At 32.8% G+C, this 25,585-nt stretch overlaps 2 protein-coding genes across 2 annotated transcripts in view; one reads left to right on the forward strand and one right to left on the reverse strand.

Moving 5' to 3' along the window:
* LOC108903954 overlaps positions 1-8,196 on the reverse strand; it is a 25,878-nt gene extending 17,682 nt beyond the window's left edge. Inside the window, exons 1-3 of the mRNA XM_018706306.1 lie at positions 8,124-8,196; positions 1,232-1,480; positions 957-1,175 (exon numbers count right to left, since the gene is read on the reverse strand). Coding sequence (XP_018561822.1) covers positions 957-1,175; positions 1,232-1,480; positions 8,124-8,196 — 541 coding nt within the window. The remainder of the gene's footprint in view (positions 1-956; positions 1,176-1,231; positions 1,481-8,123) is intronic.
* A 5,128-nt stretch (positions 8,197-13,324) lies between these two features.
* LOC108903969 (uncharacterized protein PB18E9.04c) overlaps positions 13,325-25,585 on the forward strand; it is a 35,978-nt gene continuing 23,717 nt past the window's right edge. The window contains exon 1 of the mRNA XM_018706320.1: positions 13,325-13,431. Within this exon, the coding sequence (XP_018561836.1) occupies positions 13,377-13,431 (55 nt within the window). The 5' untranslated portion in view covers positions 13,325-13,376. The remainder of the gene's footprint in view (positions 13,432-25,585) is intronic.

Below are 25,585 nucleotides of genomic sequence, written 5' to 3' on the forward strand. Positions count from 1 at the left end.
CCGAAAATCAGGAGAGCAAAACTTTTTGTTCTATAAGGTGTTATACATTCATCGGCATCTGAAACTCGAAACTTTGCCAAATTTGTTCGAAGCTTTGCTGACACTTGAAATTTGGTACACACATAGTGTAAATATGCAGAAGCCAAAAGCAATTTGCAAAATTCAAGTATCTTCATTTTTGCAGTTTTGGTAAGGTTTTATACGTCACCCTAGTTTTATACGTCACCGTTTTTTAATTTTTGGACGTATATTTATGTATATCTATAAAATATTCCATTACGGTAGATTAGCCAGCATAATTACCTACAATTTAAAAAAATCGTACGTGTGGGGTAAACCTTTAACGTTTCATTTTAGATCGCGAGCTCCGCTCTTCGGCGCTTGTATACTATTAGAAAAATGCAACAGTAAATTTAAACAATTGTTTACTTAAAGTTAAAGGTTTACCCCACACGTACGTTTTTGTTTTATGTTGATATGTTGAATAATGTACGACTACGGGTAACAGGCGCAAAATGTTAAATAGCTGTGTAGTTATTTCCGGGTTATCAAGGTTTGACACAGGCCGAACTTCTACTAACTGGGCTAATAAGAGTGTAACTTTGAGTGGGAGTCATACATAGGCTACTTTTGATCTTTAGAAATACGTATCAACAGTTTATTTTTTTAAATTCCTCGTAAAAACTTATTTCTTTTAACCTTTTTTTTGTAATTTTCATACCCCGCTGCTGGACAAGCTAGTGTGCCCTCAAACAACGGCGCGCGTGAGTCGCAGCGCACGCACAATTGGAAACAGGGCTGTGCATTGTTGTCAAATTAAAGTAAACAGTGCCACAACTGCATAAATCGTTAATATAATTTTTCCTTAATTTTATTGTCTTATATTTGGTCAGAAAATCCTGCCCCAAGCTGTCGGTTGATAATTGCAACACTTTGTATACCAAATTTGCACTGACCTTGCACCACCACCTTGAGACAGACCAAATCCACCCCTACGAGGTGCTGCGTATCCACGTCGAAGATCTTCTCATACTCCTTGTGGATGTACTTGGAGTTATTCTTCATCTCTTCCAGTCTGGTGATGTCGCAATGCACAGGGGTGTACTCGTTGTCGTCCGGTTTTATGCAGGCTTCGAGGTTCTTCGATGAGCAACTGTAACACTTCACGGCGTACCCTGAAAGCCATAAAAAATCGTCAAAAATTGCTTTTTTCTCTCTCGTGGGTTCCTACCTGTATCATAATCGTTTACTTTCGGTTTAAGCCATTGAATAATTGGACGCAACCCATTTAAATAAAAGGTTGGTACGGCGCTGTCTAAAATAGAAACAATTCTTTTACGGTGTGTAATTGTTTTTTTCGAGTGCCCAGGTTGCTTGTGTACCGTGAAAGTGTAATAGTGCTTAAGTTGAAATATAAAAGTGGATTCTCGTGAAAAATTTCGTACTATCTGAAGTGACATGAAAAATTCAAAGAGTGGTTCTGGGAAATTCTGGCAATAAAACTAAAAAGTGGATTAAAAATTGACGTACAGTTGGATAAAATTGTAGATAATTTAATATTAATTAAATAATTGTAGATTAAATTTATCTAAACTTGGATTACTCGATATGTAGGTTATTATGAAACTGTATTTCTTCTTTTTTCCTGTTGTGATTTCATACAAACAATTTTAGAAAACCAAATAAAAATTTTAGACAGCGACGTATATGAAAAAAATCAAGTCCCTTTAGTTTTTCAACAGTCGAAATTTATGTCAGTAATAGAGGTAGAAAAAGATTTATTAAATTTAGAAATAGGTGTTAATTTATTATCGGCATATATTGTTCTATGAAAGTTAAAAATAATCGCTAATCATTTATCCTGTATTCCTATTTTTCTAAAGCGGATTGTGCTACAAAGAAATAAAAAATAATTTTGTATTCATGAGAAATCAAATAAATCAACTCAAAAGCTAGCTAGCAAGAAAGCAAAGTTACATACAAATTTTTAATGAAAAGTATCTAACTCTATGTAATTTTTAGAGCAGTTCGCAAGCTAATTATAAAATAGGTACGATACCACTGGTGATGTAAAGAATATTAGGATAAAAAAATACAATAATAACGATGCTGCTTTGTTGTAGTTATGGACTCTGTAGAAGACAATCCAAATATATCACTCAGGAAAAAGTAAAAAAACATAGATATTAGCAGATCTCATATTCAAAGAATTTTAGTACACAACAAAAACTATCCATTCAAACCGGTGTTTAATTTAATAAATTGCTTTATGGAAATGATGGACGTCGTTTGGATTTTTGTTTAACAATGGACGAGAAACTGATTGAAAACAGATTCTTTCATTGCAATATTTTATTTACTGACGAATAAACATTCACAACTAACGGCGTGGTTTTCTCTCAAAATTGTTGATACTGGGTAAAAAATAATCCAAATCAACTGAAAACTAATAGAAAAAATTTAAAAAGGTAAATGGCGGATGTGGCATAATGTATCATAAAATAATTGGTCCTTACTTTTTGGAAGAAAATCTCAATTAAAATTCGTTTTAGAAATTCTCAATAATAATTACAGCCCGGTCAAAATAGACATATAACGAAAATTCCGACAGAGCTAAATTTTGGTGGAGACCTTGGGTACACCATTATAAAATAAAGTGTCAAAAGTCCCCATCGATCCCATGTGTGCTAAAAAAGTTATTCGGAGTCAAAGGTCAAGATTTGAGGTTTTTTGGATTTTTTTCGAAAACGGTATATTTTATCAAAAAAGTAGCCCTGACAAAAATTATAGATCTCAAAATTATCTACAAAAATTCTTGTACTTTTTTTTTAAGAATCACCATTCCTGAGATATCGCGATTCTAATAATTGAGGGAGTCACGTTCTACATGATATGCACACATTTTCACACCACCTGTGAGGTAGTGTACTTTGACGCGTTTTTTTTAAAGTGGTTTCCCTGGTAGGCCTACTCCACCAACTGTTATGACGGAATTTTCAGGGACAATACTCTTTTAACTGTATGATGATTATTGATATTGATATTGGTTATTGACTTTAACTGCAATTCTGATTTCTTTTGATATTTTAATCTGATTCATACTCTTCAAAGTCGACTTCAAGAGTCATGTCTTCTTCGATTTCTTCTTCTTCATCCTCTTTTTCCTCCTGAATGTTGATAAATTGTTCAAATGAAGATGAATCAGCTGTCTCATCGAAATCACATGAATCTTCGTCTGTTGTATTCAATTTGAGCAAGACTGGTTTTGGCAATTAGTACACGCTGGAGAACACAGTAACCCTACTCTTCTACAGCCATATTTAGCACTACAACCTTTTTTGCAATTGCAAAAAATAGTGTTTAGGAGTTTTGGGCAGAGCAGGTGGAAGTAAAGTTTGAATCGGTTCCAAAGTATTATCTGTTAATTTCCAACCCCAGTCTTCTGGGTTCAGTCGATTGCCTAGCCATGTCTGAACTTGATAGTATACTCGATACAAGTGTTGATTAGCGAAAGCCGATGTTGGAGGAAGACAAGGTAGTTGTACTTGTTTCTTGTTTCGTGTATTTTTTACATCTAAATAAATATCTATATTTATCTATACAATCAATTTTTTTTGGAGCTCCTTAACAGCAAGAAGAAAGCGAATTCCTTTTGTGATTATTGTTTGAGGTGAAGAGTCAATTTCTGATGATTAATACTGATGTTTTACACCTTCTGAACATTGCTGATCGCAGCCGGTTATCGCATGTAAAAAGAAGATATGGTTTTGGCATTTTGGATAAGCAGATCAACTTTTTGATAAATATATTGCTGTTCGCTGTTGGGCCTTTCCAGGTTTTAAAAAATATATAATTTTATCAATTGGAGTCCTTGCAGTGAGTAGTATTAATAAGTCAACATCTTCACCAACTACAATAGTTGTATTTGTTGCATTAAATTGTTCTATTGCTGTTTCAATTATAAGGACATCTGTGTCATTTTGACTAAGGGACTGAGTTTCTTTTCAGTGGATATTCTCAGAATAGTATAGTTCATACATATAACAGACACAAATAGGCATTTTTACTTGCATTGAGTACTTGACTATGTATATACGTTGCATATATGTGCATATCATGTAGAAAGTGACTGCTTCAACTTTTAGAATCGCGATATCTTAGGAATGATGGTTCTTAGAAAAAAAAGTATAACGACCATTTTTGTAGATAATTTTCAGATCTATAATTTTTGTCAGAGCTACTTTTTTGATAAAACATACCGTTTTCGAAAAAAATACAAAAAACCTAAAATTTTGACCTTTGACCCTGAATAACTTTTTTAGCACACATGGGATCGGTGGGGAGTTTTGACACTTTATTTCTAATGGTGTACCCAAGGTCTCCCCCAAAATTTAGCTCTGTTCTGCACATTCCACACTTCTAGTGAGAAACTGCCTTGACCATAGACCACCTAAACTGGCTATAGGGCGATTTTGATAAAGGCAGTTGGGAGTCTAGTCGGTAGCCCAGCATCAGTCGTATCCGGAAACTTGAACTGTACGCTTTAATTTCAATAATAATTAGTTATTTTTCATGGGCAAATGTATTATAGGACATTGTAGAATAGTCCATTGAAATGAAGGCTGAACCTCCATTTTTTCCTCTGTCGATCAAACCTGGACGCAAACATGTTTTCGACCCTCAGGAATCCGAATCCGCAAAAATTTTTGACCTAGGTGGTCAGGAAAGGGGTCAAAAGGTCAAAAAACCGTAAAAAATAAGGTTTTTCGCAAATATCTCGTAAACTACGGCAAGTAGCAAAAAAATAATTGCACCATCGTGTTCCCAGGGATATTTTACATCGATTTTATGCTATTGCTTATTAAAATTAAATAAATTTATGTCATGTTTTGGACAATTACTAAGCAAGAGAGGGGAAGTGCATATCTCCGGCGGTGAAACCTATTTGGGGACTAGTAGAGCGCGCATGCTACATGTATCGGCTGACTCGCAGTTGACAGCTCTAGCAGGTGTGTCTTTGGAATATAATGCGATTTCAAATATAATTAGCCTGCAGTTGTGGATTCTTTTTTCCTACTTTAATTTTTAAATGGAAAACCAAAAATATTACTGATTAATGAATGAACGGAAAAAAAAAATTTAGAACGAAATACTTATTGCAAAAATGAAATATACAAGGTGTCCCGAAATTAGGGGGCAATATTTCTACAGGGTGTTCTGTGTCGAAAAATATTACTTTTTCTTTATATAAACGTGGGTCCAAAAATTCTTCCTAAATTTACCATAACTTTTTTGTGCGTTGACTTTTTTTAACTTTTGAAAAGTATGAAATTTCATAATTTTTTATTAAAAAAAGGTACTCTTGGTTCATATCGGTAGAATGTTCCATTTTTGTGTAAAATCCGTTTAAAAATAATATTGTCAATACTTTTATCGTCGCAGATTTTGAATAACAAATATGCATTTGACGTTATTTGCATTGACAGTTCAGTTATTTAGTTTTTGTGAATTGTTGTCTTCATAAAAATTCTCGAATCTTTAGGAAATGATTATTTGACAAAGTAAAAAAAAAACAAATGATTTGCAGCCAAATAAATGAATCCGCTGTTGTAATTCTTCCAAATGATTTATTTCTGTAGCATAAACTACAGCCTTCAACCTACCCCACAGAAAGTAATCTAGAGGATATAGGTCTAGAGACCGAGGTGGCCATGGAATGGGACCACCTCTACCTATCCACTTGAAAGGAAAATTATCGTTTAATCAATTTATGACATTATGGGTAAAGAGAGGTTATTGATAGTGTAATGTTAAGCGTACATTTAACGGTGTATCATCCAATAGTTCTCTTACAAAGTTTTGCAGAAAGTTTAAGTATCCTTCTGTATTCAGACAAACGGGAAACTGGATTGGTCCAAGTAGCTAGGTCCCCTAAAATTCCTGTTCACAAATTTATTGCAAATCTATTTTGAAAATTTGTGCGCTGTATTGCCCGTGGATTTTCGTCTGACCGGAAATGGGTATTATGAATATCTGCTAGTTCTACATTCGTAAAATATTGCCTTTTCAACTGATAACAATTCGCAAAGAGTAAATAACTGAACTGTCAATTCAAATGACGCCAAACGCATGTTTGTTGTTCAAAACCTGCGATGATAAAAAATATTGAAAATTTCGATTTCCGGTGATTAACACGTGTAAAATTATATTTAATGGATTTTATACAAAAATTGAACATTCTACCAATATGAACCAAGAGTACCTTTTTTTACTAAAAAACTCTGATATTTCATACTTTTCAGTCAAAAGTCAAAAAAGTTATGGTAAATTTTACCCCCTTCCCCTCCAGTTTTGGAACGTATGTGATGAAAATTTGTAAATTTCGTTTCAGTAGCGGACTGAGCACATAAGAGTTAAGCTAACTACCAAATTTTATAAATTTATCTCTACTGGTTTCGGAGTTATTTAGAAAAAACCATCATCAGATTAGACCCTTTAAGTAGCTATAACTTCCTTAGGAAGAATTTTTGGGCCCACGTTTATATAAAGAAAAATTATTCTTTTTCGACATAGAACACCCTGTAGAAATATTGCCCCCTAATTTCGGGACACCTTGTATATTTCATTTTTGCAATAAGTATTTCGTTCTAAAATTTTTTTTCTGTCATTCATTAATCATTAGTAATATTTTTGGTTTTCCATTTAAAAATTAAAGTAGCAAAAAAAAATCCACTACAACTGCAGGCTAATTATATTTGAAATCGCATTATATTCCAAAGACACACCTGCTAGAGCTGTCAACTGCGAGTCAGCCGAGCGTGCGCGCTCTACTAGTCCCCAAATAGGTTTCACCGCCGGAGATATACACTTCCCCTCTCTTCCTTAGTAATTGTCCAAAACATGACATAAATTTATTTAATTTTAATAAGCAATAGCATAAAATCGATGTAAAATTTCCCTGGGAACACGATGGTGCAATTATTTTTTTGCTACTTGCCGTAGTTTACGAAATATTTCCGAAAAACCTTATTTTTTACGGTTTTTTGACCTTTTGACCCCTTTCCTGACCACCTAGGTCAAAAATTTTTGCGGATTCGGATTCCTGAGGGTCGAAAACATATTTGCGCCCAGGTTTGATCGACAGAGGAAAAAATTCAGCCTTCATTTCAATGGACTAAGAAGTGAACAAGTTGGTGAAGGTAAAATAGGTAATATATAAAACATAAATTTGAGTCATTATATACGCCTTCTTGATTTTCTAATAATATACATATTTTTATACAAATTGCTAGTTCCGATCACATTTTAGCTCAGAAAGTATTGTTGCTGATCTAGATCGGAAAGACGTCAAAGCTTGCATTAAAAACAAAGTAGGCATGTATCACAATTATCAGTCAGTAGAATTTTTTGACGTTTTTACACTTATCTGTTTATAAGTCTCTAAAATCGTTTAAACATGAATAAGCATATGATTTTATCGAAGGCTGGCGCAAAAAGAAAAAACACAAAATAAGTCATACAGCCAACAATATGTAGAGAATAAGAAAAAAGGATATTAAAACTTCTTTTGCTTAATTAGGTGTCCTTTATACACCTGTTGAATGTACATAAAAGGTACTATAAACATAATCACACCCTGTAGAATGATTTTAAGGGACTGTTAACACATGAATTAATCACAATTATTGCGTATCTTTTACAAAACTCTTAACAAAACAGGGAAGGTATGTTTTTCTGATGTTTACAAGAGTGGCCATCTTTCACTGCGAAAAATTAAAGGAATCCTTGTATTTCGACATTTCTATGGTTTGGACACTGTCAAAAAGATGGCGATAATCACAGTAGTCATCCTAGGACTGCTGTGTAATCTCGAAGAACTATAATTTACTTTTTTGGTACGAGATATTTCTAGCTAAACAAAATTAAATGTTTAAAATGAATCCCTTGATTCGTGCAGGGGTTATTTACTTAATTCCTTTTTATTTTCTTTGCACAGAAACACACAATTAAACAAAAGCTTCCTACTATTTGCAAAAGGGTGGAAATAAAAGCAAGCCTGCCAAAGTTTGCGACAATCGCTAACCAAAAACCATGCACAGAAGCCAGACACGGAGGACACCCACCTTTCTCCACGTGGAAGGCCAGCAGCGCGATGACACCGACGTACACCCCGTAGTACCTCGTCCTCGTAGCCATCCCAGCACACCAGAAGGAGTTGGTAAACAAAGTGCGTCGCGACGGTCGCCGTGTGCGGCTACGACGCCGACGGAACTAGCTGGCTGTGCGACGAGACGCGCGGGGGGGCGGGTCGGGGACGCCTAGAAAGGCCGGCGCCTACTGGGACTTCAGGGAGATCGGGGATGATCGCCACCCGCGGGGTGTGTGGCCAATGACACCGGCCGCATAGCCGTGCGGGAGGAAAATCGGGAAGTGGAAAGTGGTTTTCGGCACGGAATAGTAGCACTACGGCGAGGATGGTTTTTTTGGTTCTAGAATTGTCAACGAAATAAGCGATTGGAGTAGTTTCATTGAAGTTTTCACGCCACCGAAGTCACTCCGATCGAAACACCCCTGCGCCCAGCGGTCGCAACCGAAAAATCGTTGCGCTGTGAACGTTTTTTAAAAAATGTTCTCTTTGGGACACAAGACAATATTTTCAATATCAGACAATATCGAGTCTCTTAAACAATAGTTGGGGGATATATAGGCCAGTCAAATTGTCGAAAATACCACGTTTTTTGCCAAAATTTAGTTTTGTAAACAAAAACATAAAAATTAAGAAAAATTCCGTAGAACCTAAGTTCGCAAAAAACAGTTTATTTCTTAAACAAAAAAAACTAAACATTTTAGAAAAAAAAGTTTTAACAAAACCTTTTATAAAAAAAAAATTGAGCCCAGTCCGATGTCAATTAATAAACAAATGTGTTAGTTATTGGAAAAGAACGGCTAAAAATCGATTTTTTTTTAACTTCTATATCTTAAAAACGAAAGAAAATTTTTTTACGAAACTTTCAGAATATGTAGTCCTTGGCAAGTAGAATAAGAGTTTTTTCGTAAAATTGCAAAATATTTGATAGTTTTTGCAAAAATTGAGTTTTTCGAAAAAATACTTTTTTTTCAAGTTTCAATAAATCATAGAGTAATGCACTTACGTGACCATCTTGGGCTTAAAATTCTCTAAGAATTGTACTTTCCTGTGCAAATTGTGAGCGTATTGCAAAATAATTGAAAATATGCGAAAAATCGGTTGATAGGAACAGTTCCAAGTCACGGTTCCAAAAAAAAGGTTCCAAGTAACGGTTACAAAGTAACAGTAAAGTGTACAACGTACAGATTACAAAGTTACCGGTACATAGTAGCGCTTACGAAGTAGCTGTTATTAAGTAGCGATTACAAAGTAGCAGTTACAAAATAACACTTATCAAGTACTAGTTACTAAGTAGCAGTGCCAGTCATCTATTTTTCAAAGTAGTTTGCCATTTTTATATCGTTTGATTCGTTTTCTTGTCTTTTCTTACTTTTTCATTTTATTTGCCTTCTGTCTTGCTTTGTTCTTCCCTTTTATTCACTTCGATCTACAGTCTTTCTTTCTTGCTTTATCTATTTTACTGCCTTGTCATTTTTTATCTTTTGTCTTGTCTTTTGTTTGCTCTACCCTACTATGCTGTCTTGTTCTTGTCATGTAACGTAACCCGTTGTCCAAAAAATAAGGTGAATTTGCTTAAAAAATAAAAAATCTTTAATTATGCTTCCAAATCAATTTCGTCGCCTTCAAAGTAATCTCCATTCGATACAATGCACTTCTGTCAACGTTTTTTCCGACTCTCGAAATAGTCTGAAAAGTCCTTTTCCGTATGGTCTTCAATGCTTTCGTCGATTTGGCTTTTATTTCCTGGATCGAGTCGAAATGGCGTCCACAGAGTGGTCCTTTGAGTTTAGGGAATAGGCAGAAGTCACTCGGTGCCAAATCGGGCGAATACGGTGGTTGCGGAACGATTTGAGTTGAAATTTTGACGAAATGGTCTCGAATTCAATGCTTTCTCAACAATATCAAACATAGTGAAAATCGATAAACTCACTTTCGTATATTTACAAACATACGAGTGGCTCTGCGGCAATTGAATATATTGTCATGAAACTCTGCATAGTTATCAAGGACAGTATTACCAACCTACAAAAAATTATGTTTTCATAATACCCGCGAATTAATAAATAATTCACCTTATTTTTTCGACACAGTAGTATTTTGTTCAATCCTATTGTGTCTGCTTGTTGTCTTGCCTGTTGTTTATATGTTTTGTCTTATTTTGTCTCTCTATTGTCTTACCTCCTGTTGATTTTGGACTTTGCAAATGGGAAAGTTAACTTGTACACATATCGATTTGCTAGCAAATCCAGCAGAAATGTATTTTATATCAATATTGGATATGTAAGGGTGAATAGAAAATAATTGTTGAATTTTAGTAAAATAAAGTTTAATGAAAATATTAATATATTAAGAAAATTGAACATAGAAAAGTTTTGAATTTCATTTCATATCGGATATCTATCTCGCTAGTTTATTCATTTTCGATAACAGAACGATAAACAACAAAAAAATAATAAAATGTATCTGTAAGAGAATCAAATAAAATTGTTTACGTCCTACGACAATCTTTTTAGTGTAGCTTCTACCCCTCGTAGCCGCCTGTGACGCGGATAGGCGAATCATTTTTTTCGATTTCACGACAGTTCGCAAATATCTCAAGGCATTAAAAAGTTTCCGCCCCCGCAGCAGCACGACTGAAAACGTAAACAACTGGATCTCAACAGAATCGAGTCCAAATCTACATGTACTCATAAGCAAAATCAATAATTAGCGACACTGGTAAAAAGCGGATACTGCAAAAATTCTTTACAAGCGGGGTTTTGCCAGTGCACTTTATGAAAGGCCAATCGGCTGGCCATTAATAATCAGCAATTTGGAACGGGCTACTGTTCGAGTTGCCAACTTAATCTGTGGAAAAATATTAAGGCTACTACTGCAACTTTTCAATATTTTCGTCTAATAAATTGGATGGATGAGTTCACATTAACAAATACAGGCTCTTTGAATTATTGTACTCGTAAATTCCGAACGAGTCTTGTTTTTATTGGAAAGAAAATAAATACTCAGCACAAATCAGATGGAACAATGAAGGTTACTTGATATCAAAGACTACTGGATTAAGCTGATTAGAATGATACAATAAAATTCGATAGGAACATTTCGCAACGAACCTCATTCACTAGGATTCTGTGCTCTCGAGGCACGTCAAAGATAAATGATGGGGCCAGAGGCGGACCTGTCATACTTTTATTACAAGAAAATGCAGAAGTGTGGTGGAAATTCGTTCTTCAATGCTGACGGGGATCTTATTAGGATAGTACCACGCACAGAGTCGAGATGTTTGTACATAACTTTGAAGGCATTCTCCAGAAATTAATATCGTGCCCACATGTTTATCATTATTGTAGCCATGTGTCATTTTGGCAAAAATATTTATCTCTGTTCGCTAAAAATGTCGAAAAGTTTGTTAAAACGTTATGAATAATGTCTACAACAAACTTATATCTAAATTAATACCAACCAACTGGAACAAATTCTGTAATAAATAAAGGTTTGTCGTAAAATGTCGTTTGTCGCAATGGGGTTACAAAAAGGTTTGTTTATTCTTTTTAAGCAACCCCCCATTTTTTTGTTACTTTTTATAGCAATGTATCGGAAAAAAATAAAATAGGGAAATGTTTACTAGACCTTCTCTAATGTATACATTTTTTTTCTTACTTGATAAGCCACAGTAACAATTCCATACCTTATCACCTGCTCGATAGTTTGATATTAGGAGTGTCTGGTGCTTGCCGTTGCGAGGAATTGACCCATCTAAGCATACACAATCTAGAGGACAAAGGTCAATATATCCACATCATGATTTCCAATACTAAAACGAACAAACCAAGAAGCTTCGCTGTGTTAAATGAAGGACTTTGTGTTAATCCAATTGAATTAATTAGAAAATATTCTAAGCTAAGGCCTCAAAATGTGCAGCATAAAAGGTTCTTTTACAATTTTCAAAACGGAAAATGCACACGACAATGTGTTGGTATTAATAAGCTATCAAAAATCCCTAATGTTGTTGCTCGATTTTTGGGCTTGACAGATTCTAATTTATATACAGGCCATGGCTTGATATTGCTAAAAAGATACAAGGGGTGCAGACTCCTGAAGCAAGCACAAGCAAAGGGGCAACCTGTTCTATAAATTTACCACAATCACGAAATGATTCCAATAATCCTTTGGCATCAAATTACGGCTTTACCATAAATGTTAATGTTAATATTAATAAGTAGGTAGATTGTAAGTTTGTAGCATTTTAGGTTATTTGTTGACTTATTACTGTTTCAAATCGGTTTTATAATAAAAACTGGAAAAATAAACCAAACATTTGTCTTTTTATGATTTCTATGACTTATAACTCACTAGTGACTTATAAGCCACATTATTCCTTTAAAACCAAAGAAATTATAGTATCATTATATACAAGTGTTGGATAAAAAAATAATCAACCTGCAACCCCCACATAATTAAAAAAATAACAAACCTCTTTGTAATATTCCCCATTAAAAATAAAAATTGATATCAGGAATTTTGCGACAAACCTTTATTTATTAAGTTCAAATCTAGTTAAACTTTCTACTCTTTAGTCAAAACATAAAATAAGAGCGATTACATAGCCCTACAGGGAAAAAAATTAATATGAGATAGACTAGACCACCATACACATACGTTTTTGGGGTCGCTGAACTTGAATCCGGTGTCCATTTTATGAAATTAACTCATGTTTACGGTTATTTGACGGTCAAAACCTGTTTTTTGATGGTAATACAATGTCTGAACCCCGGATTCGGAGCGAATCAAATCCATCTCTTTAACAATAAGCATTGTGTGCGTTGCTTTTCTGCTTTAAAAGAAATAAAAATATTTTTAAGGAATATAAATGAGTCGAAAAAAGTTGCTTTGACTCTGCGCAATATAAAAAACCCGGTGATAAAGCAGATAGATTTCTACGTTGGTAGAAATTATCTTTCTCTCTCTCATTAGTGGGAAATAATTTTAAAAAATCAGAACTTGTTTTTAGGGTATTAATTTTGATGTGACTTATGTTTTCCTTACAATCGGCAAGTCCGACACTGTACAAAACCTTCACTCCATCTTGAAAATGCTAAGATAAATTAATCCTAATATCTTTCGAGTGCGAAGAACAAGCTCATATATATAGGTCCCTTAACAGCTTCCTCTAGTTTTGGCGAAAGTTCTTAGTTTCTAGTTTAGTTCTATTTAGCAGGATTCTGATAACATGAAGTTCGTGCTGGTAACGATACTGGTGGCAGTGCTCTCCTATCAAAGTAATTGTAAGTGACACCGTTCTGAAGCTTTCAATGCAATTCAATGGTGTGTCGTGAAATGATACTCAACGGAATAAAATTTGATATTGTCTGTTGAAATTCACAGCTGGCTTTTGTTCCACGTATTCGATAGCAACTGTCGATATTTCACAGGTTACGTTACTGTGAATCTTTGGATAAAACTTATATTTTCCCACTCTATTTTTATACAAGTATGCGCGAAATAAATGTGAATGTGTACGTGAATTACTCTTAAACGGGTATGGCAACTGCGGTTAGATAAGAACTGTTTTGCCGATTTTTTATCATCAATCACAATAAAACACTTCTTGATGACTTAACATCTGATTTTAATGTTTATCTAACAGCGATTCATCTCTTAGGACATGGCGAACGTCAAATAGTATTTAAAATAAATAATATTTAAGATAATTGTTTATTCGAGGATTTTTAAGTCGTGATTTGATAACACCGAGCCATAAGAACTTGAGTCATCAGAGATTTATTGTTCGTGATTAATATTTTATGGAACATGGGCATATAGACATATTATATAGATATTTTATTGGCATATATAGATATGCCCATAAATTGTTATTTACTAATGCTTTGTATCTAGATATATGGAGGTTTCTTTATATAGGGTGGCCCAATATTTTGTGTACATGGATCTACCACAGTTACGTGAGATCGAAACAAGCAACAAGATTTAATTAAATTTATCTCTGTCCTAAATTACTTTCATTGGGGGAATTTAATTCTAAAACTTTTCTTAGTCTTGTTAGTTTTCAAAAAATTTTGTCGTTTTCAACAAACACACGAATAACTACTAGTACGTATTGCAGCCGTGTTATTTAAAATCATCGAAAATTCAAAAGTTGGCTATGAATTTAAACGTCAATCTTGAGTAATTTAATTTTAGTAATTGTTTGCTGAATGTTTTGAAAATGACCGGGAAGATTTCATTTAGCGAACGAAGTTGACGTGCTATTAGTGTTAGGTTTCTGTGAAGGAAACTACAGAAGAAGTGTTGAAGTTGATATTAGTACTAGAATTCTATCTCGATAAACTGGTATATCGCAAACTTCTGTACACCGAGTGATCAGACGTACTCTACTACCTACTACACATAACATATTACATAACTGTCATGAGTATTCTAATCTAAAGCCTCATTCTAAGAATAAATTTATGTTAGTGAGAAAACGGTGATCATTTTGAACAATTTCTCTAACTTATCAGTGCAAATTGTATGTTATTTCTGTTGACTAAGTTGTTTGTTTTTCTATTAAATTATTCTTATTCCAACTTTTCTCCTGATCGTCAAGTTTGTCATTTAAATTCACAGCCAACTTTTGAATTTTCGATGATAACATAACTACAATACGTATTACTAGTTATTCGTGTTTTTATTGAAAACGACAAAGTTTTTTGAAAACTAACAAGAGTAAGGAAAGTTTTAGGATTAAATTCCCCATAAAATAAAGTAATAATTTTTTAAGTTCCCCAACGAGATTTATATCAGATTAAAAAACAACGATTTTCTGTTTTATTTAAAATTGTACGTGGAATCGACAAACTGGCACCAGTCCCCAGATTATCGAGAACTTAATCGAGGCAGGTAGGACTGATTAGCTGAATTATTTGTGCAATATTAATTCTTGTTGTGCAAGTACTAGCTTACTTTTTCTAGAATTATACTTAACTGTAATTATGGGCACGTTTACTTTAGATTTAATCGTATCTGAACTAAGAAAACAATTTGCTATGACTAATTTATACCTCTACTTGAAAAACAATAGTATACCTATGTACTTTCATACAAAGGTAGGAATTACTCTTTTGGCAAACATGTCACACCATTTTTTGTGCAATTTTTGAATGTGCAGATTGTTCTACAAGCTCTATGACAGCTGGATTAGTTTCAAACATTTTTTCTTATATGAACATAAGTCGGATTCGTTTTTGTTTAGAAGTTACAAGCATTTTAAAAATATATAATTTCGTATTTCAAACTAACCTGATAAATAAAGATGATGGTTGCTATAACAACAATTATTATTTGTGTAATTTTGTTTATTCATTTGACACTTAGCGTTAAAGTGTCAAATAAAAATTGTATTTATTTGCAACTGAAGAGTATACAGATATTGTCAAGCAGCCCGAGTAGTACAGTCATTGAAAATCAGCTGTAACCTCCGAATTCTTTGAAACTGCATGGATTTGCATGAAAATTTAGAATAAGGCTCATCTTAGGCTCAAGTTCAAATGTAATATGTCTGATTGACGCTTTTTGTTTTTTAGGGGTACCTAAACTACCCTTAAGTGAAAAAAATTGAAAAAATTAAGTTTTAGGCATTTTATTGGTAAAAATCTTGTTCAAGCACAAAGATTAAATAATGTTCCATTTTCTCGAACATGTTTTATTATATATTTGATCTCTTCGACCCTTTATTTAACCCTTAAAAACTACCCATATGCAAAAAATAATGATAAAAAATTGCTTTTTAAAGATTTGGAATGATTAAATCGTGCAATTATTTAAAATAAAAGTTACCTTATAGCTAATAAAAGAATTTTTCCCTTTCAACCCCTAAAAACCACCCATGTATTGACAAAAATTATAAAAAAATACTTTTTAAAAGCTTGGAATGCTTTAACGGTGCAATTTTATTATTAATTATTTATATTTAAAATAAAAATTCCCTCATTGCTTCTGAAAGAATTTGTATCTCATACCACTTTTCAACCCTTATAAATCACCCCTGTGCTAAAAAAGTGATAAAAAATTACGTTTTAAATCTTAGAATGCTATAATTGTGCAATAATTTAAAATAAAAATTCCCCTACATTGTTTATGAAAGAATATTTAACTTTTGCCATTTTCAACTCTTATAAACTACCCTTTTACCAATATTAATGTAAAATATTTTTATTATAATCGATTTTTAAATATAATCAATCATAAAAAAATAGCTACGCTGCATATAAATAATTACACTAAATTTTTTTACTTATTTTATTTGTATAATATGTAATATATAAAAATGAGAAAGCCTATTTTGCTCCGAAAAAATGTCATTGGTTTTTTTACCATAACTCGGTTAATTTTGAAGCTATAGTATCCTACAAAAAAGCATTTTAAATAATTTCAAGAGTTGTAAGATCGTTTGCATATAAAACCTTTTAACTCCTTCGTTTTTTAAAGGGAAAGGACCGAAGCGCTCGAGACAGGTCGTTTCTTCACTAAAATGGATACTTCAAGTGGCGGTATCTCCTTTATTTTTTAGGAATAAAAAAAGCAAAATATTTGTTGAAAAAATGCTACATTTTTGTTGTCCATCATTTTTCACGTATGTTTCATAGTTTCAGAGTTATTATATAAATAAGGCAATTTTTTTTGAATAATAAAAAGTACGTTTTCAACTTTTACCGTACATTATTCAAAAATACGCATTCTAAACCGGTCTAATTTCAGGATCATATGAAAAACACCAAAACAAAACTAATTGTAAAGGGTCTACGATTAATTTTAATTCTGATGGAAATTCGAGTATTCCCCCAAAACAAGTCCCATTCCACTAACTATATTTCGCTTTGTGTAGGTCATACAACACTTTTTAAAAACCGATTTTCTTTGTTTATCTATAAGCTACATTTTTGTTCATTACATTTTTTTAAATCAAATGCGTAGTTTTTGAGTTATTCGCGAAAAATACTTTAAAACAGTTTTTTTTTTCACTCCAAATTCCAAGTTTTCAATCGTGAAAAACTAAAAAACTATTGATTTCTTGAAAAAATTTTTCGAATATTTTTTGCTCAAAATTTGATTCTCTATCGATTTCCAGCGTTATTTTTGAAAAATAATCCACTCCGAGAAGGGGTGTCAACCTCCAACAGGGTGGAAACGTGAATCGGCGCTATGTCACTAATGTTCATTTACCGTTTCTTTAACTATTTGCCAAATTTCAAGTCGATCAGTTCAGTTTCAAAAAATTCGGATGTGAAAAGCTTCAATGACTGTACTAGAGAATACCGACGAAGATATCCAAATAGACATAGGATAGCATTTTCAACAATAATTTACTGCTTGTACATATTTTAAATGATTGTATAAATCCAAATCTGTATAGAACTTTCTTGGAAAACAACATTTTTGATTTAACTGATGACGTAGGACTTAATATTCAAAATTCAAAATATGTGGTATCAGCACGATGGTGCACCACCACATAGACGGAGACAAGTAACTGCTTGGTTAAATGATCATTTCCCGAATAAATGGATAGATCGACAAGGTCCAACAGCATGGCCACCACGTTTCCCAGATCTATATCCTTTGAACCTTTATTTATGGGGACATATGAAGCAGCTTGTCTACCATGTTGAAATCACTACCCGTTTGTAGTTACCTGAAAGAATTCAGGAAGTAGCGAACCTGATAAGAAATGGTCAAAATCTCATCCGTCGAGTGACGGAATCTTTAGTTCGCCAATGTGAGGCTTGCGTTTGTTAATTTGGTGCTATATAAAGAACTTATCAGATCCTATAAATAACTTTCAACAACCGTCTCAAGATTCTCAAGTAAATTTTAAGTTTTCTTCCATTAATAATTTTCCACTCCACACAATACATTTTTTTTAATAGCTTGACATCCTGATACGTTATCTCTCTTGTTCGTCGATGAATCATATCCAAATCTCTGAATTGTTTTTGGCGTCTATAAAATTCATTGATGGAAATAAATTTCTAAGGCAGCATGGCGTGTTTCGTTTTATCTCGATAGTGTGTTTTAGTGTGAATTAAATTTATAATAGTCTAATCTGTTTTGTACCGGAGATTGAATGTAAAGTCGTCGACAATTTGAATTACATATTGGTGGCTTAGTACTTTATTTTTTATTATTTATGACTAATCCTATTTTGTATGTAAGAATTTTACGACTATTATCACAAAATTATGCTTGTTGATGTTTAATACATACTAATAAATACCTATTACGGTACTTCTCTATAAAATAATTTACTTAAGGAGAAATTCGTTTAATTGGATTCACAATTTAGAGATACAATGTTTTTCTTTGGGTTTGATAATAACTGTTTCTTTCAAGCTAGAAATATTTCTGAAAGATTTCCTCAAAGTTCCATCTTAGGTCCGTTGTTACTCACAACGTTCACATCACAGTTAATAAAGTTTGTAAATTTTTAGTTCGTTGTTTGCTATTTGTTTGTATTCTTCCCGAAAGATTACCGAAGTAATAAATAATGTGCAATATGAGCAAGTTATATTTTTATTGTATAAGATAAATATTGACGTTTTAATTATTTTTCTTAAGTGCAAGGAAAACACTTTCGTTTATTGGAACGATAAATACTTGTTTCGAAAACTGTCATCAAAAGTCGGCATTTTGGTGAAATTTTCAGTCGACAAAGTGAGTTTTTTTTGTCACCTATGTAGCTGCAAAATACTTTTATCTGCTCCCACTATGGTAAATACACTATTAATACATTATTTTTAAGAAGGTGGTTCAATATTTGATGAACATTACATTTTATAATTATTATGTATGAATATTTATAGTAATTGTACAGTTATTACATTTAGTAACATTTATAAAATCTGGATAATTATTCCCCTCGCGTATACTAATTATCACATTTTTCTCAAAATGATTTGACCGCTCCATTTCACTCACCGGAGGCTCAATATTATCTGACTGATCCATTTTTGTTGCTTAAACTGTCAGCAACATAACTTTCTGCAATTGTGGCTGATTTCCACTCACCATGTCTCTTGATTGCTAATATATCAACTCCTGTATTAGCCAGTAACGTTGCCGATGTTCTTCGGAATGAATGACCTATATATGTTTCAGGATGTTCTAGTTTCAAAAACTGTGCAATCTTATTAGGTATCATAGAAAGGGTATTCTCGTCGGCTGGTTGATTGTAACATCTACCTACTTAAAAAAACGTGAAATTTCAGTTTTAATTTCCAATCTAATCTTGATATATTGCTTGAGAATTTCTAGGTGAGAAACAGAACCCAGACCAGAAGTAATTGTAAACGTATGTTGACATATCATTTTTAGAATCTGGAATTGTAACTACAATAATGTCATCGACATTTTTGAAGTTGACGTTGTCTAAAGTAAGTTTGCATAACTCATCAGAACTTCATGCTCCTGCATTGCCTAAGACCGTCACTACCTTCATTAGCAAATAGGTGTTATTGGGTGCTTGAACGAGAAAATCGTTGACTCTTGTAAAATCGTTTGACTTTTTAGGTGTATAGCCGTCATTCTTACGTTTCAATAATGCTCTCAGCTTGGGGTATTTTGATATATAATCATTGAGTATTCACTCCACAAACTCGCCTGTAACTTTAAAGTTCTTGACTTCTCCATGAAATATGCTAGCAGTGACATTTCAGAAACACCACTATTTTCGACTTCTCGGGCAATAATAATTCGCAGGCAGCATTTGCTTCACTTTCTATTTGAAAATCACTCATTTAGAAATAATAATTCAAAATCAGCAAAAATGCAACCTTTATGAAGCTTTGTTTATAAACATCTTAGAAGCGACAAAATCCAAACAACCAAGGCGACTTTGCAAGACGAATATTGTCAAAATAAATTGATTAAGAAATGTCAAAAAATAAAACCTAATCTTTATTTCATGAACCATAAAGAACTGTGGCAGCAGATAAAATGTTATACATCACGCAGCAGTCAAGTATAATTTACCAGTCTCGAACTCTATTGCCAGCCCTCGCTCCGCAAGGGCCCAAAATCGTCCTCGACTGGTAAATAATACTTATAGTAGCAATTGAAGCTTTTCACCTACGAATTCTTTGAAACTGAACGGACAGACTTGAAATTTGGCAGAAAGAACGCTTCCACCCTGTTGGGGGTTGACACCCCTTCTTGCGGGTGGAATTTTTTTTCAAAAATAACACTGGAAATCGATAGAGAATCAAATTTTGAGCAAAAAATATTTGAAGAATTTTTTCGAGAAATCAATAGTTTTTTTAATTATTTACGATTGAAAACTTGGAATTTTGACTGAAAAAAAACACTTTCTTTTTCGCGAATAACTCAAAACCCACGCATTTTATTAAAAAAAGTGTAATGAACAAAAATATAGCTTATAAATAAAAAAAAAATCGTAAAAAGTCCTATACAAAGCAAAATATATGGTTAGTGGAAGGGGACTTGTTTTGGGGGGAATACTCGAAAAGGATTAATTTTACGGATATAACGCTCCTGGAGTTTTTTGTAGTACTCAAAAATACCTTCAAAATGAGCACTTACACAAGATGATTAGAGCAAAATTGAAGGAGTTATCGTCAAAAACAGATGGGTTGCTCATATTTTTTAAGGAAAAATGAGGAGTAAACGTTGTACCATTTCCATCAGAATTAAAATTAATCGTAGACCCTTTACAATTAGTTTTGTTTTAGTGTTTTTCATACGATCCTGAAGTTTGATCGGTTTAGAATGCGTATTTTTTAATAATGTACGGTAAAAGTTGATAACTTTGAAACTATGAATGATACGTAAAAAATGATAGACAACAAAAATGTACCTTTTTTTTCAACAAATATTTTGTTTTTTTTTTATTCCTATAGCATAAAAAATAAAGGAGATATCGCCGCTTGAAGTATCCATTTTAGTGAAAAAACGACCTGTCTCGAGCCCTTCGATCCTTTCCTTTTAAAAAACGAAAGACTTAAACGGTTTTATATGCAAACGATCTTACAGCTCTTGAAATTATCTTTAAAATGCTTTTTTGTAGGATANTAGTTTCAAAAACTGTGCAATCTTATTAGGTATCATAGAAAGGGTATTCTCGTCGGCTGGTTGATTGTAACATCTACCTACTTAAAAAAACGTGAAATTTCAGTTTTAATTTCCAATCTAATCTTGATATATTTCTTGAGAACTTCTAGGTGAGAAACAGAACCCAGACCAGAAGTAATTGTAAACGTACGTTGACATATCATTTTTAGAATCTGGAATTGTAACTACAATAATGTCATCGACATTTTTGAAGTTGATGTTGTCTAAAGTAAGTTTGCATAACTCATCAGAACTTCATGCTCCTGCATTGCCTAAGATCGTCACTACCTTCATTAGCAAATAGGTGTTATTGGGTACCTGAACGAGAAAATCGTTGACTTGTTCTCTTGTAAAATCGTTTGACTTTTTAGGTGTATAGCCGTCATTCTTACGTTTCAAAAATGCTCTCAGCTTGGGGTATTTTGATATATCCACGTTCTCCTGTATGAAAATACTTGACTTAATCATTGATTATTCACCCCACAAACTCGCCGGTAACTTTAAAGTTCTTGACTTCTCCATGAAATATGCTAGCAGTGACATTTCAGAAACACCAGTATTTTTGTTCTGGCACCATTCTTTGAAATGTATGCTCGTTCGTAGTGCACTTTCGACTTTTCGGGCAATAAAAATTCGCAGGCAGCATTTGCCACACTTTCTATTTGAAAATCACGCATTTACAAATAATAATTCAAAACGAGTAAAATTGCAACTTATATGTAGTTTTGTTTATTAACACCTTAGAAACGACAAAATCCTAACAACCAAGGCGACTTTCCAAGATTTCGAATAATGTCAAAATGAATTGATTAAAAAATGCCAAAAAATAAAACCTAATCTTTATTTCATGAACCATAAATAACTGTGGGAGCAGATAATAGTACATTATACTATAAGGGAGAGAAATGCGTTATTTTGGCAGAGGTGCAATTTGAAGCCCGAGGGCTACAATGCACCGAGGACAAAATAGCATCTCTCCCGAATGGTATATACTATTTTTTCCACGGTCTCATTAACTTAAAAACACATATTTTGTCATTATGAAGTAAGTAGCACCAGAATTATTGTATTCGGATTTGAGCATTTATTTAGTAGTCGTTGAGTTATTGTCATAACTACAAAATAAACAAACAAAAAGAATTGTCAAATTAAGGTGCTAGTTTGGTTTAGTTTAAAGTTTGTTTAGTGCACAATGAATAATTGTGAGTCGGAAGAGATTGTGGAGGCTGCAAATATTGCAATAAGCAATTTGCTGCCTACGAAGTCAAGATCTTTATACGATATAGCCTACAATCGGTTCAAAAAGTGGTGCGCCGAGAAAAATGTTCAAGTATACAGCGAGAATGTTTTGTTGGCATNTTTAAAAAGTAATTTTTTATCATTATTTTTTGCATAGGGGTAGTTTTTAAGGGTTAAATAAAGGGTCGAAAATATCAAATATATCATAAAACATGTTCGAGAACTTGGAACATTATTATTTAATCTTTGTGCATGAACAAGATTTTTATCAATAAAATGTTTCAAACATAAATTATTGTACAATTATAGCGTTTCAAGATTTAAAACGTAATTTTTTATCATTTTTTTAGCACAGGGGTGATTTATAAGGGTTGAAAAGTGTTATCAGATACAAATTATTTCATAAGCAATGAGGGAATTTTTATTTTAAATAATTGCACCGATAAAGCATTCCAAGCTTTTAAAAGGTAAATTTTTATAATTTTTGTCGGTACATGGGTGGTTTTTAGGGGTTGAAAGAGAAAAATTCATTTATTAGCTATAAGGTAACTTTTATTTTAAATAATTGCACGATTCAATCATTCCCAATCGTTAAAAAGTAATTTTTTTATCATTATTTTTTGCATAGGGGTAGTTTTTAAGGGTTAAATAAAGGGACAAAATATCAAATATATCATAAAACATGTTCGAGAACTTGGAACATTATTATTTAATCTTTGTGCATGAACAAGATTTTTATCAATAAAATGTTTATAACATAAATTATTGCACAATTATAGCGTTTCAAGATTTAAAACGTAATTTTTTATAATTTTTTTAGCACAGGGGTGATTTATAAGGGTTGAAAAGTGTTATGAGATACAAATTCTTTTATAAGCAATGGGAATTTTTATTTTAAATAATTGCACCGTTAAAGCATTCCAAGCTTTTAAAAAGTAATTTTTTATCATATTTGTCAATACAGAGGTGGTTTTTAGGGGTTGAAAAGGAAAAATTCTTTTATTAGCTATAAGGTACCTTTTATTTTAAATAATTGCACGATTTAATCATTCCAAATTTTGAAAAAGTAATTTTTTATCATTATTTTTTGCATAGGGGTAGTTTTTAAGTGTTAAATAAAGGGTCGAAAATATCAAATATATCATAAAACATGTTCGAGAACATGGAACATTATTTAATCTTTGTGCTCGAACAAGATTTTTATTAATAAAATGCTTAAAACTTAATTTTTTCAATTTTTTTCACTTAGTTTTTACCCATAAAAAACAAAAAGCGTCAATCGGGCTTATGTCACTTTTGAACTTGAGCCTAAGATGAGCCTTATTCTAAATTTTCATGCAAATCCATGCACATTCAAAGAATTCGGAGGTTACAGCTGATATTCAGTATTTGTTCTAAAACGCCAAAATCTTTTCGTTCTAGAAAATAAAACAAATGTTAAAATAATTTTTTCGGAACTTATTTATACATTTGAAGTAAAACAATAACTTTTATAAACAATTTATTATGCACTGCATGTAAATTGAAAGTACCGATATTGCAGTGAGTTGCAGTTATCGTAGATTTTAGTTCTAGGTGTTCAATGAGGCTGCTGCTGTATTGTTTAAGTTTACTGCACACGTTGTGTTATTGACAAGTTCCTTAATTTGCGTCCTTGAAAGGCTTTCTTCTCTCTGGTAATTGCAGAAAAAACAATTTCGAATCAAAGGTAACCATTTTCGTCCCCATTTTTCTCGATAACGATCAAGTTTGTAATGAACTTTTCTCATTACAACGATGCAAAGGATCAACTGTTTAAATTCCACCATTACACGTATTCGATTTCTCTTTTTGTTCCCACGAAAACAGAACAAAGACATTGGGATGTTTCGACAAAAAGCGACCTGCTGACTTTGAAATCTTTAGTGGGCAACGCGGACAAGTTTTATCGATGTGTGTCATGTAGTCCCGATTCTTCCCTTTGAGTAAACAGTTTTCATTATTCTGTTGTGAGGTTAAATGCCATATCCGAGACGTTGTGGCGCCTTTGCGGCGTCGTTCTGTGTCGACGCGGTTGTGCGTTGCAAGTTCTTCAGTGGGGTGGGTCGTATTCGTCGTCCCCCAAGATGAAACAGCGACGGTTTAATGGAGAAAAAAAAACAATTTGCAAAGTTTCATAATACCCGAGTAGTTCAAATATTACCTGTAGTTTACTAGATAGAGGGTGAACACTAAACTTGTGCATATACAGGATGTAACTTTAAGTCGGGGTCAGTTTCTTAAGGGTAATAGTACGTATGTCTGTCAATCTGAAATTGTCGAATCGACTAATAACTTTGATTAAGCACACTTAAACGTACTTTAAGGAAAAACACCGCACGTGGAAATAACAAATCTGTACAAATTCATCGGCCAGTCAACGTTGCGCTGTTTTTAACAGGATCGGACTCAGTTTGTTAACGTAACTATGAATATGTTCTCACAAAATATGTCGTGACACAAAAATATTTATGCTAAATGGTAACAATAATAAAAAAATTATGTAAAAGTGGAAAGATTCACGGACAAAGTTTCTGTATAGACCAGGGCGAATCTGTCGAAATATAAAAAAGGTTTAGAATTGAATTATGCACAATATACTGTAAGTTAAAAATATTTCAATTTATTACCGTTGTTGCAAACTTGCAATAATTGATGAAAAAAAGGCGAAATAATCAAGTTTTTTGGATATTTTTTTTAAATATTTTAATTGCTCCAAGGGTATTCTAATTTTGGTAAAAAAGACTAGAGTATAATAAAACAATACACCAAATTTCATTAAAATCGGCTCTATAGTTTTCGCAAAATATTTTTTTTTTAATTTTTCGAATTTTCAAAATGTTGCACAGCTTCAAATAAAGCATCTATGTACTTGAAAATTTTTTCACATAGAAGATACCGCTCAACCTTTCAAATGGTTTTTGAAAATTTGAAACCGGTTGATTAGGACAGACACTGTAATTTTTTAAAGCTAACACTCTTTTTTTTATTTTTAAACAATTGGATTACATTTATCAATTTGCAATTTAGTTTTTTCAAAAATTATAATTTTGAAGTACT

This window comes from Anoplophora glabripennis, unplaced genomic scaffold, assembly GCF_000390285.2.
Source record: "Anoplophora glabripennis isolate ALB-LARVAE unplaced genomic scaffold, Agla_2.0 scaffold170, whole genome shotgun sequence".
Taxonomy (NCBI): domain Eukaryota; kingdom Metazoa; phylum Arthropoda; class Insecta; order Coleoptera; family Cerambycidae; genus Anoplophora; species Anoplophora glabripennis.